The 12,418-nt window shown below is 43.1% G+C and overlaps 1 protein-coding gene across 6 annotated transcripts in view; it reads left to right on the top strand.

The window, feature by feature from the left end:
• Positions 1-12,418, top strand: part of LOC106586822 (tensin-1) — a 328,681-nt gene that overhangs the window by 44,307 nt on the left and 271,956 nt on the right. For 2 of the 6 annotated variants that reach the window (XM_045707334.2, XM_045707333.2), the window contains exon 1: positions 1,375-1,509. The exons of the other annotated variants lie outside the window; for them this stretch is intronic. In XM_045707334.2, the coding sequence (XP_045563290.2) occupies positions 1,495-1,509 (15 nt within the window). In that variant the 5' untranslated portion in view covers positions 1,375-1,494. Of the gene's footprint in view, positions 1-1,374; positions 1,510-12,418 lie in introns of those variants that run through there. 6 annotated transcript variants of the gene reach the window in all.

Here is a 12,418-nt window from a genome sequence, read left to right as displayed (position 1 = left end):
GTTTCTTGGCAATTTCTCGCATGGAATAGTCTTAATTTCTCAGAACAAGAATTTACTGATGAGTTTCAGAAGAAAGGTCTTTGTTTCTGGCCATTTTGAGCCTGTAATCAAACCCACAAGTGAAGATGCTCCAGATACTCAACTAGTCTAAGAAGGCCAGTTGTATTGCTTCTTTAATGAGAACAACAGTTTTCAGCTGTGTTGACATAATTGCAAAAGGGTTTTCTAATGATCAATTAACCTTTTAAAATGATAAACTTCTATTAGCTATCACAACGTGCCATTGGAACACAGGAGTGATGGTTGCTGATAATGGGCCTCTGTACGCCTATGTAGATATTCCATAAAAAATCAGCCGTTTCCAGCTACAGTAGTCATTTACAACATTAACATTGTCTACCCTGTATTTCTGATCAATTTGATGTTATTTTAATGGACAAAAAATGAGCTTTTCTTTCAAAAACAAGGACATTTCTAAGTGGCCCCAAACTTTTGAACTGTAGTGTATTTGTCGAATGTTTTATGTTGTCAATTAAAATCAAACAATGAATGTGTCTCTGTTTTGCTTTCTCAACTTTAGCTGCTACTATATGACATGAAGAGACCCTTCTCTCAGACCCCTTTCCCATTGCTCTTCTGGGTAATTCCTCTGTCACACAATGATCTTTACACCTTGCCTCTAAATCCGTCACTGATTAGAGTCGCATGTCCATAAAACACACAGAAATAACTATTTATCTACACTTGATGGATTGACAGGAAACCCATTCTTTACCATAATGAACAGCCCCTGTAAATTAGCTGCGGTCCTTTTAACCCACAGTGTGGAGAGAGCTCCGTCTTGCGACATTGACTGGAAAGATTTCTATGTTCTGTCAATGATCGACAAGGAAGTGAATTGTCTTGGTGAGCAGACCTCCCCGCTGGCCACAGGTTAAGCGCTGACCTCGGCCCCCGAACAGAAAGGAAGGAACCTCCTGCTGTAGCTACACTCTGCAGGTCGCTCCATGATGGGACTCCCTGAGAGTCAGTCTTTCCACTGTGTGTGTTGTGTGTTATGGACTGTATGTGTAAGCATGCCGGTGTGTGTTTGTGTTAGTGTGAGTGTTTTGTTTGTGCCTGTGTCTATGTGTGAGAGAGAGTGTGTGTGTGAGCATGTGTCTGTATGTGTGTGAGAGAGAGAGAGTGTGTGTGTGTGTGTGTGTGTGTGTGTGTGTGTGTGTGTGTGTGTGTGTGTGTGTGTGTGTGTGTGTGTGTGTGTGTGTGAGAGAGAGAGAGTGTGTGTGTTTCCTCCTTCCTTTGCTAACAATGTAGCTCAGGAAATGTCAGGATAAAGACTACCAGGGTGTGTATCTCAGTTCAGTTTGTGTTACTAGAGGGACAACACAACACGCACAGTCCTCATGAGCCCCAGGCAAGCCTAATTGCATATTCTGGACCTTACCGGGTTCTGGACCTAAGAGAGGTAGTGGCCATCCTATTGAAAGCTCTGCTATGTCTTTCTGGTTGGTAAGTTCTCTGTTAACCACATTGGAACTGGAAGAGGGTTGTGGATTTGACTCCATCTTCAGAGGGCTGTGTTCAGTTGGGTCAGTGATTTGACTCCCTCTTCAGTGGGCTGTGTTCAGTTGGGTCAGGGATTTGACTCCATCTTAAGAGGACTATGTTCAGTTGGGTCAGGAATTTGACTCCCTCTTAAGAGGACTATGTTCAGTTGGGTCAGGGATTTGACTCCCTCTTAAGAGGGCTGTGTTCAGTTGGGTCAGTGATTTGACTCCCTCTTAAAAGGGCTGTGTTCAGTTGGGTCAGGGATTTGACTCCCTCTTAAGAGGACTGTGTTCAGTTGGGTCAGGGATTTGACTCCATCTTAAGAGGACTATGTTCAGTTGGGTCAGGGATTTGACTCCCTCTTAAGAGGGCTGTGTTCAGTTTGGTCAGGGATTTGACTCCCTCTTAAGAGGACTGTGTTCAGTTGGGTCAGGGATTTGACTCCCTCTTAAGAGGGCTGTGTTCAGTTGGGTCAGGGATTTCACTCCCTCTTAAGAGGGCTGTGTTCAGTTGGGTTAGTGATTTGACTCCCGCTTAAGAGGGCTGTGTTCACTTTGGTCAGGGATTTGACTCCCTCTTAAGAGGACTATGTTCAGTTGGGTCAGGGATTTGACTCCCTCTTAAGAGGGCTGTGTTCAGTTGGGTCAGGGATTTCACTCCCTCTTAAGAGGGCTGTGTTCAGTTGGGTCAGTGATTTGACTCCCTTTTAAGAGGGCTGTGTTCACTTTGGTCAGGGATTTGACTCCCTCTTAAGAGGACTGTGTTCAGTTGGGTCAGGGATTTGACTCCCTCTTAAGAGGGCTGTGTTCAGTTGGGTCAGGGATTTCACTCCCTCTTAAGAGGGCTGTGTTCAGTTGGGTCAGGGATTTCACTCCCTCTTAAGAGGGCTGTGTTCAGTTGGGTCAGGGATTTGACTCTCTCTTGAGGGCTGCGTTCAGTCGGTAAACAATGTGAGACAAACTGCAGCACGGTCTTAAGTATTTCGCTACACCCGCAATAACATCTGCTAAACATGTTGTATGTGAGAAATACAATTTGATTTGATTTGATATTAATCCAATGTTTTAGATGATGGCTTTCTCTGTGCAGATAAGCAACAGAGGATGTCAGTGATTGGATATTGAGATACTCTGTGCCTTTCTTTGTGATTCTTATTTGAAGTAAACAAAATGAGGACTCAACATGGTACAAGTAAAGATTGTGTCACTGGACAGTTTATCTAATTTAGTGTAATCCGATCTGTGCATATTATATCACTCTCAATATTTGAGTTTAATAATGTTCAATTTACATTTTCAAATTGTGTTTACTAATTTCATCTGGAGCCACTCACGTTTATGTTGTACAGACATACAGTACATGGAACAAAGGGCTTAGTGGGTTGTCAACTTGTTTGCAGCACACACTTCAGTCAGTGGTAGTAGTATCTAATAGCTCAAGGCCTTACTGACTACTACTTTTCTCAATTGCCAACATTGGAGTCTTTCTTGCGGAAGCCATTTTTCAACACCTCTAGCCTGTAATTTCAAGTATTTTCCATGACTGGAAAAGACCGCAAATAGCATTCGTTGACTTAAACACTTGAGAAACTATTTATGGAACTCACTACCTGCCCAGGGGGGTTCTAATAGAAGCTCATTTTAACAGTTAAAAGCTTATCTGTCAAAGGAAGTCGATGAGGAATTCCTGATTCGGACCTCTGTTAAAGTCAAGTGCTCAAACAAAGGCTTGGCTGTGTTGTTTTAAAGCCATGGAGATAGAAGATACTGTATCTGGCTCTGTCTCTCTCCTTGGATGAAAGGCCATTTGTTGAGAGGTCTGTGTCTCCTCTGTCCATGTCAACCTTCTTCAGCTCTGGAGTAAAGACCCTGTCATGGTTGAGTTGACAAACAAAGACAGAGTTTTGCGCACTCAGAGAAACATTCAACTACTAAGTGGAGCGGGATTATGAATGAAGTTGTATTGAATTAATATTGTACACTCTCAGAAAAAAAAGCATGTTTTGTTACTATTTCATTGCTAATGTTAGTTATAATTACTTCACTATAATTTGAGCCTGCGGCAACACTTTACATTGCATTAAGTTGCATTATTACACGATTATTACATGATAGTTAATGTTGTAATCTACAGTGTAATAGTGCAACTGTTAAGTGTTATCCACCCAGCTTTATATTCCAGTATATCCTATTCTGTTGCTGACAGTAGCATAAAACCATGAAAACAATACCTTGCTTTTCTTCTGGCTACTCTTTCCTCCCTAGCAACTGGATCTGCGTTAATCTTTTGTCTGTGCCGTGCAGCCCTCTCCTCATTAGACAACGGCATCTACAGTATAAAGATAATGTGCCTTGAAATACCTTAAAATGCCATAAAATAGTTAAAAATGATAATATTCAGTATTCATACAACAAGTACTTATGAATTGCATGATTAAATGTTGTAAACTAGTGAAAAAAATGGGATAACAAAGCTACTGTCATTCAGCATAACGGGTGACATTGTGGTATAACATGAAACTTTTGTTGTGTTGAAGGACAAAAGCGTGATACTGAAGAACGGATTTCATACATAAACATATTTAAAAGGCAGTTCCTTTGCCACCTATATAAAGTAATGACCATTACCCATAAAGATTATATTTACTTTTCATATTTAATATAGCTTTTTATAAAATAATAACAGTAAAAGTATGTTTTCTGTGTTGTACTGAAAGACATGCGTTTTTGTTACAAAGGTTACTAGAGGATGAAAAGGTGAAATCATCAAATATTTCAGAGAGATTTACTCACCTCATCACATTGATAGAGGGTCTTCAATGGGTCTTCTTTGTGATGTCACACACTGTCACATGATTACCATCATGTGATATGCTTTAAAATGGCTTTTTACCTGAATGACACTGATGAAGCGCAAAAGTCCGGACAAAAGTTATTCAAGTTTTTAAATATTTTTTAGATACAGTATGTCGCCCATTATTCTATATATTGTTGCAATTGTTGGAACTCTAACACAATTATGCATTGGGTGTTCATTTCTTTTTTTAAGATGAATTTCTACATTTTAAAAACACTTTTGTCATTAGAATATTAACCTGGACAGTTACATTTAAGGACATTTTGACACTTTAGAGGTCAATAACTCCCTTAATTTAATAGTTTGCAACACAAATATTTCTGGATCAAAAGAAGGGTAAGCGTTGAGTGATTTAATATTATATTTATACATATTTATCTTTTTATGTTAAATGAATAGCCTTCGGACACCAAATTTACACATCTCGTCTTTGACCCACCTTTATTTAACAAGGCAAGTCAGTTAGGAACAAATTCTTATTTACAATGACGGCTTATCAGCCAAACCTGGGCCAATTGTACACCGCCCTATGGGACTCCCAATCACAACCGGAAGAGATACAGCCTGGATTCGAACCAGAGACTGTAGTGATGCCTCTTGCACTGAGATGCAGTGCCTTAGACCGCTGCGCCACTCGGTATGCCCCATTTAAGGATTGTAATTTTGTAATTGGTTTATATCTGGTACACAAAGAACTCCCTTGGTCGCTGTGTCTTTGGGGACTTTAGGGCCCTATAAAATATGCAATAAAATATGCTTGTATAGAACAAAGGAGAACACATTGGTGCTCAGTAGTGATTGGGTTTTTCGTATGCTTTGATATGAGTAGACTATCAGTTAAATCTAGCATGAGCCATATCTCCCTTTACGTCACTCATTGTGCCTATACTTTACATGCTGTTCTCCTTGTTGTTGTCTTTATAGTAGGATTGATTGACATACCTAGCCTCTACATTGGAAAAGTGGTTACAGGGGATCCCTCCCTTCATCCAGCCAGTCAGCCAGCCAGCCAGCACTATGCTTTCCCTTGGGAGCACCTCCTAGGCTTCCCTCAACAACAAAGACTTTGTTTCAATGGAGAAGAGCAAAGGGGCGGAGGGGGCAGCCATAGTGCCCGGAGGTGAGCTTTAATGAGGGACTCTGTAATTAGCTTTGGACATTTTTGTCCGGTTGCCACTTGCAAGGTGTTTTTTTTTCTGGGGCTACAGTAGAATTTCATTAAAAGTGGCCCTGGCCCTCCTACAATTGGTTAGTATGTGACAGAGCACCTCAGAAATATCAAGTTTCATAAGCATTTTCCCTGCCTTAGAGGCTCATACAAATAACCTTTCGGCCCAAAGATGGGTATCTTTCTTTGGTGAGATCTAAGAAAATGGCTTGGCTCGTGGAAACGTCATACAGGAAATTTTGGATCTTCAAACAGGAGATCTTGGAACTTCAAACAGGAGACCTTGGAACTTCATACAGGAGAACTTGGAACGTCATACAGGAGACCTTGGAACTTCATACAGGAGGCCTTGGAACTTCATACAGGAGACCTTGGAACGTCATACAGGAGACCTTGGAACTTCATACAGGAGACCTTGGAACTTCATACAGGAGACCTTGGAACTTCATACAGGAGACCTTGGAACTTCATACAGGAGACCTTGGAACATCATACAGGAGACCTTGGAACTTCATACAGGAGACCTTGGAACATCATACAGGAGACCTTGGAACTTCATACAGGAGACCTTGGAACTTCATACAGGAGACCTTGGAACTTCATACAGGAGACCTTGGAACGTCATACAGGAGACCTTGGAACGTCATACAGGAGACCTTGGAACTTCATACAGGAGACCTTGGAACTTCATACAGGAGACCTTGGAACATCATACAGGAGACCTTGGAACATCATACAGGAGACCTTGGAACTTCATACAGGAGACCTTGGAACATCATACAGGAGACCTTGGAACATCATACAGGAGACCTTGGAACTTCATACAGGAGATCTTGGAACATCATACAGGAGACCTTGGAACTTCATACAGGAGATCTTGGAACTTGTTTTCATTTTCTTTCTCTCCTTTCCAACTCTCTTCTTTTTTACAACTCCTCAGTTTGAGGAACAAACACAGCCAATTAGGACTTCATTCAGTCAACAGCATGGCCTGGACCACTTCAACCACTTCTGGGTACCCTCCTCTGCAGGCTCATCCAATCCTCAGTTCCCCCCTCTGTGTTGCTGGTCTCTCATGCCTGCCTAACAAGTGTAAATTAAATGGTGGGACAGCAGCCATTTTGGAATCCGCATGTCCTTTATCTTTCCCCACCAGGAAAAACGTTACGTTTCACGTGTTAGGGCTGTTGTATCACAGCATTGTGTACAATAGTTGGCCATGAAATCTGGGCCTGCCTGAGGTGTAGCCTAGTCAGGGAATTAGGCTGTGATGTCACAGATTCCCAGGGGGCTATTGTGGTTCTTTGTGACACTCACTGGGAGTTGTGGGAGTAAATCGTAGGGATTAGTGGGATTTTGTTTGAGGGGTACTTCATTGTTCCCAAACCACCCCTCTTAGCATTCTACCCCCAGACTCACTCCCCAATCTGCCCCACATTATATGTTCGCTGGCCCTATGTCACCCCTCATTCACCACTCACTCTCTCCAACAGAACAAAAGTAGAGTGTTTTATGTGGGATTCCAGTTTTGGATGGGGGAAAGGTTGGAATTAGTTTTGTCTTGTCGCTTGTGCAGAGGCCTCTATCTGCCTACTTTAGATAGAGGTTGATTTCCGTCCTGTCGCAAAAAAACCCAAAATGATAATTGTTTAATTTCATTACGACCGTTTTTCTGTCATGCATACACATTTTGCCAAGCTCTCAATTCTCAAAATGGCCTCCAGGATCAATAATGGGAGGGGAAGGGTTAATTGTGTACATTAATCACAGGCACTTTATTGAGAACCGGAGAGCCGGCAATTTTCGGACAAAAGGGTTCTCTTTTGTTTATACATGCTTTTGGACTTCCTTTTTGCATTCAATTTCACCCTGCCCACTGTAATTCATTTGGATGTAAACTGAGCTTTACTATTGCCTTTATACAGGGCTTGGTTTGAAATGCTTTCCATTTAAACAGTGATGTGTGGAGTGTATGGGGGTCTTTAACTAGCCTGAGTATGCAAAACAGACCACATTATGTCACTGGAGCCCACCCTCACGTCGCCACTCTTGTATTGGCAGGTGGATTATAGGGGAAAATTGTCACGCCTGCTCACGCCCTTCCTCTCTGGCGCTCGAGGGCACACCTGTCACCGTCATTACGCACGCATCAGTGCTCATTGGACTCACCTGGACTCCTTCACATTTTGATTGCCTTCCCTATATCTGTCTGTTTACTCTGTTTCCTCCCCATGTCAGCATTATTGTCATTTCCATTTCCCCTGTCCAGACGCTGTCCATATTCTGTTCCTGTCTGTGGTTATTAACTGTTCACTCCCTGTACCTGCTTCTTGTCTCCAGCGTCCATCCTTACAAAAATAGGATCTTGTGGTACGCTTTGTCACTGGGAGGTCCTAAATGAGTCACTGTGTATAGACACTTAAGGGGCTTGGGAAAAACTATTTAAGGAAACTGGATGAGTTAATTCCTTGTCTGGGTGGTCTTGACTTGTCTCGGTGGTTGTAGTGTTAAGGCTGAATGAAATAGTTGCTTTTTGCTCTGTGGTAGTGGCATCTGAATTACCATCTCCTTTCAGAGGTACGGATGATTGCGATGACCAGTCAGTTAGCATCCAGCTATGCTTCACCTACCAAACTACCAGCTGTGACCACAACTCTCCACCTTCTTCCAAAACACCATCATCCACTTCCTTCCACATTCTCCCTGGAACAATGGCCCCCCAATTCCCCCAGCCTCTAGCCCAGTTTCCCAGAACAGGCTTGGCTTTACCTCAGCTAAAGTGAAACTGTGTGTCCAGAACCCATTGTCTTCCCACTCTGGAGAGACAGGAAGTCTGCAGCATTCAACAGGTCGTCCTGTTCCCCTCTCCTACACCTCTCTGTGTCTCCTCAGTAGCGTTGAGCGATCGCTCCTATCGTAGGCCCTGATTCCATCGCATTTCCCCACTTGATGTAGATCAGTAGTCTCCAGTTGTACATCCCGGGATGTAGTCAGTGATGTCAGTGATGCAGCTGATGTCAGTGATGCAGCTGATGACAGTGATGCAGCTGTAGTCTGGAATGTCAGTGATGCAGCTGTAGTCAGTGATGCAGCTGTAGTGCAGCTGTAGTCAGTGATGTTTGTGATGCAGCTGTAGTTAGTGATGCAGCTGATGTCAGTGATGCAGCTGTAGTCAGTGATGTCAGTGATGCAGCTGTAGTTAGTGATGTTTGTGATGCAGCTGTAGTTAGTGATGCAGCTGATGTCAGTGATGCAGCTGTAGTCAGTGATGTCAGTGATGCAGCTGTAGTTAGTGATGTTTGTGATGCAGCTGTAGTTAGTGATGCAGCTGATGTCAGTGATGCAGCTGTAGTCAGTGATGTCAGTGATGCAGCTGTAGTCAGTGATGTCAGTAATCAAATCAAATTTCAAATCAAATGTATTTATATAGCCCTTCTTACATCAGCTGATATCTCAAAGTGCTGTACAGAAACCCAGCCTAAAACCCCAAACAGCAAGCAATGCAGGTGTAGAAGCAGCTGATGTCATTGTTGTCAGTGATACAGCTGTAGTCAGGTTCCTACCAGTACCTCCATATAGGCTGGCTAGTATCTAGTCATGGAAGTCATTTTTCTATCCTTCCTAGTTCCTACCAGTACCTCCATATAGGCTGGCTAGTATCTAGTCATGGAAGTCATTTTTCTATCCTTCCTAGTTCATACCAGTACGTCCATATAGGCTGGCTAGTATCTAGTCATGGAAGTCATTTTTCTATCCTTCCTAGTTCCTACCAGTACCTCCATATAGGCTGGCTAGTATCTAGTCTTGGAGGGCTGTAGTGTCTGCCAAGTTCCTCCATGTCTCAGCAATTCATTGATTACAATGAGCTGAGTCTCAGCTATAGATTGGATTATAGGCGGCATCTGCTGATTTCAAGGCATCAGTGAAAACTTCCCCGATCACCTTGTCCTAATTCCATCAAATAATTTGCAGTGATGCAAGCTCTTAAGACCATATGTGTGTAATCCAGGTGCTGTGTCTTTAAGTTATGGCAGAGCTGGCCTCAAATAGTACAGTATTGGAAATCTTTCTGAGACTGTGAATGTTTGTTTTAGCCTACCTGGACTCTATAGCAGGGATCATCAACTAGATTCAGGGACCAGAACATAATTACAAATCATTTGTAGACAGCAAATTTCCCTCAACAAGCCCAAACAGATATAATATTTCACTAAAACATAATAATTTCAAACCTTACTTACATTTGTATATGTTCACGTGTCTCTATATGTGTGGAAATACTTGGGAACAGATTTCCTAAATTAAAATCACCTGGAGCTAATTTCATGGTGTTTTTACAGTCTTTTATGTCCAACAATGAAAATTACAAAAAATAATAACTTGGGAGGCCAAGTGGTTAGGGAACCGTGCTCTATAGGATCTTTAGTGCAAAGCAACATCTACTAGACCCTTATTTCACAGCTAATCAGAAACCACATGACACCTCCCCACCCAACTAAAGCGCTGATGAATGACATGAGCTAATAGCCACAGAATGTCTCCCATAATTGACTGAGATTTCCTGGCTGTAGATTTCCTGGGTTTTAAAAGAAGATAAGTTTGACATAAGCTGAGGGCTTTGTCAGTTGAACTTGTCTCCGGTTGCCTCGGAATGCAAGTGATTAAACAGAACTGGATCCCTGAGAAAGAGAGAGAGCGAAAAAAGGCCTCTTTGAAACTACAGAGCTTGTTGAAAAGACTGGTCCGTGTCTGCCAGTGACTTGCAGCGCAGGCTGGGGAGAGTTGTTGCATGTGGGGAGCGAAGTATGGAGAAACTTATGTGCAACGTATGGCGTAACGTTTTCTGAGTGTATTTATTAGTATTATTGTGGTGGTCTTTCCCTCTGGTGAGGCAGGTCTGGTACAGAGGCATGTCCTTCTCCCTCTCTGCTCCCCACAGGAGCCTGTTCTTCAAAGCCAGAGAGCGGGAGAAAACGTGCACACACATGTGAGCCTGAACCCAGGGAGGGTGTGTCTGTATCGTTTTACACGGATGGGAGTCATCAGGAGGTAGAAGTGGGAGGGGGGACTTCCTCTATCCGCTGGGAGAGCTGAAGACTACAGGGGAGCGCTGCGGAGCGCTGAGGACCACTGGGGAGCGCTAGGAGAGCTGAAGACTACTGGGGAGCGCTGCGGAGCACTGAGGACCACTGGGGAGCGCTAGGAGAGCTGAAGACTACTGGGGAGCGCTGCGGAGCGCTGAGGATCACTGGGGAGCGCTAGGAGAGCTGAAGACTACTGGGGAGCGCTGCGGAGCGCTGAGGACCACTGGGGGGCGCTGGGGAGTCAGGGGTTGATCTGATGGTGTAAAGGGGTTAATCATAGCTGTCCTGCTGATGGCTTTGTCCTCACTCTGTCCTTATCAAAGGCACAGGGGGATGCTTGTAATGTGCGCTGAGCGCGTGTTTTCTGGGGACGTTGTTGGGCTGTGTGTGTGTGTGTGTGTGTGTGTGTGTGTGTGTGTGTGTGTGTGTGTGTGTGTGTGTGTGTGTGTGTGTGTGTGTGTGTGTGTGTGTGTGTGTGTGTGTGTGTGTGTGTGTGTGTGTGTGTGTGATAGAATATTATTTTACAAACCCTTGTTTTGGCCCTGTTTTGTAGTCATGCAGCCTAATGAGACTTAGATATAGTAAATGTCCACCAGGGGTCACTGTTTCAGCTTCCAACTGTCATACAAAGTAGCCTATGACTTGTGAGTGGGGGAAAATTATTTTGAGAAAGTTGTCTGTTGAGTTTCAGTTGAAAACATAATATTTCAGTCATATTGACAAACACATTCAATCACCTTATATGAATGAATTATGACATTTATGTATTTATGTATTAGTGGAGATTGGGACGATTTCCCCATGTTGCCGCAGGGACAGTGATTTAGAGAGACACCCGTGAAATGGTTGACAATGTTTTGCTGGCGAGGCCCACTTTTTCTAGTTCGAGGCTATGCCTGTTTTCCCAAGGGTGCATCTTTATGGGGCAATGTTTAGATCCAAAGTCTTTGACCCTTGACCCTATGGAATTCTGTTGGTGCTGTCCCACAAGGATTAAGTTAAAGGTTGTCCCTAACAAACCTGGGTTCAAATACTATTTGAAATCATTTCAAATACTTTATCTGTGGTTGATTGAGTTTGCCTGCCACAATGGAACAAACAGAATAGTCACAAAACTGCAAACCCCGCCCATATGGCACTCTAGGACTTGAAAGATTTCAAAATAGTATTTGGGTGTCTGGTCTGGGATCAGAGCTCTTCCACACCACTGTGAAGTAAACAAACTGAACCTTTACCCCAGTAACCCACATTGGGGTAAACAGGAGTCACCATAGATGGTAACAGGAGAAGGTTAGAGAGGGGCGTTGTTTCTAATCGCCCTGACATTACACGAGGACAACTAATCTCTATCAGAGGAAGTGGACACATAGTATTAAACTGACTCAACCTCGATCCTCTTCCCCACCATACCTCATGTTATTCATTGTGTTTCAGAGGATAGGTTTGAGCGAGGCTTTTCTGTTGATTATTGTATTCTAAGGTAATTTGTAGATCAGTGATTTTGCACACTCATACCGTAATGTAGTCGATCTTAAACACGCACAATAATCCAGTATTTACCATGGTTTCCCCTTTCTGTGCTGCCACAGCGACCCCGAACTCCAATGTAGGGTATTGTGTTGGAGTATTGTTTGTGATATTGTCTCGCACTAAACTGAAGAAAAAAACACGTGTATTTAGCCTATTGACTGTAACGCTGTTGCTCACATAAAATGATTGATTTAAAACGTGCAATGACACAAACCTTCTGCCGCCGTCCCAT

Source organism: Salmo salar, chromosome 25 (assembly GCF_965601325.2).
Source record: "Salmo salar chromosome 25, fSalSal1, whole genome shotgun sequence".
Classification (NCBI taxonomy): Eukaryota; Metazoa; Chordata; class Actinopteri; order Salmoniformes; family Salmonidae; genus Salmo; species Salmo salar.
Note: the sequence above shows the minus strand (reverse complement) of the source record. Positions and strands in the feature narration are given on the sequence as shown.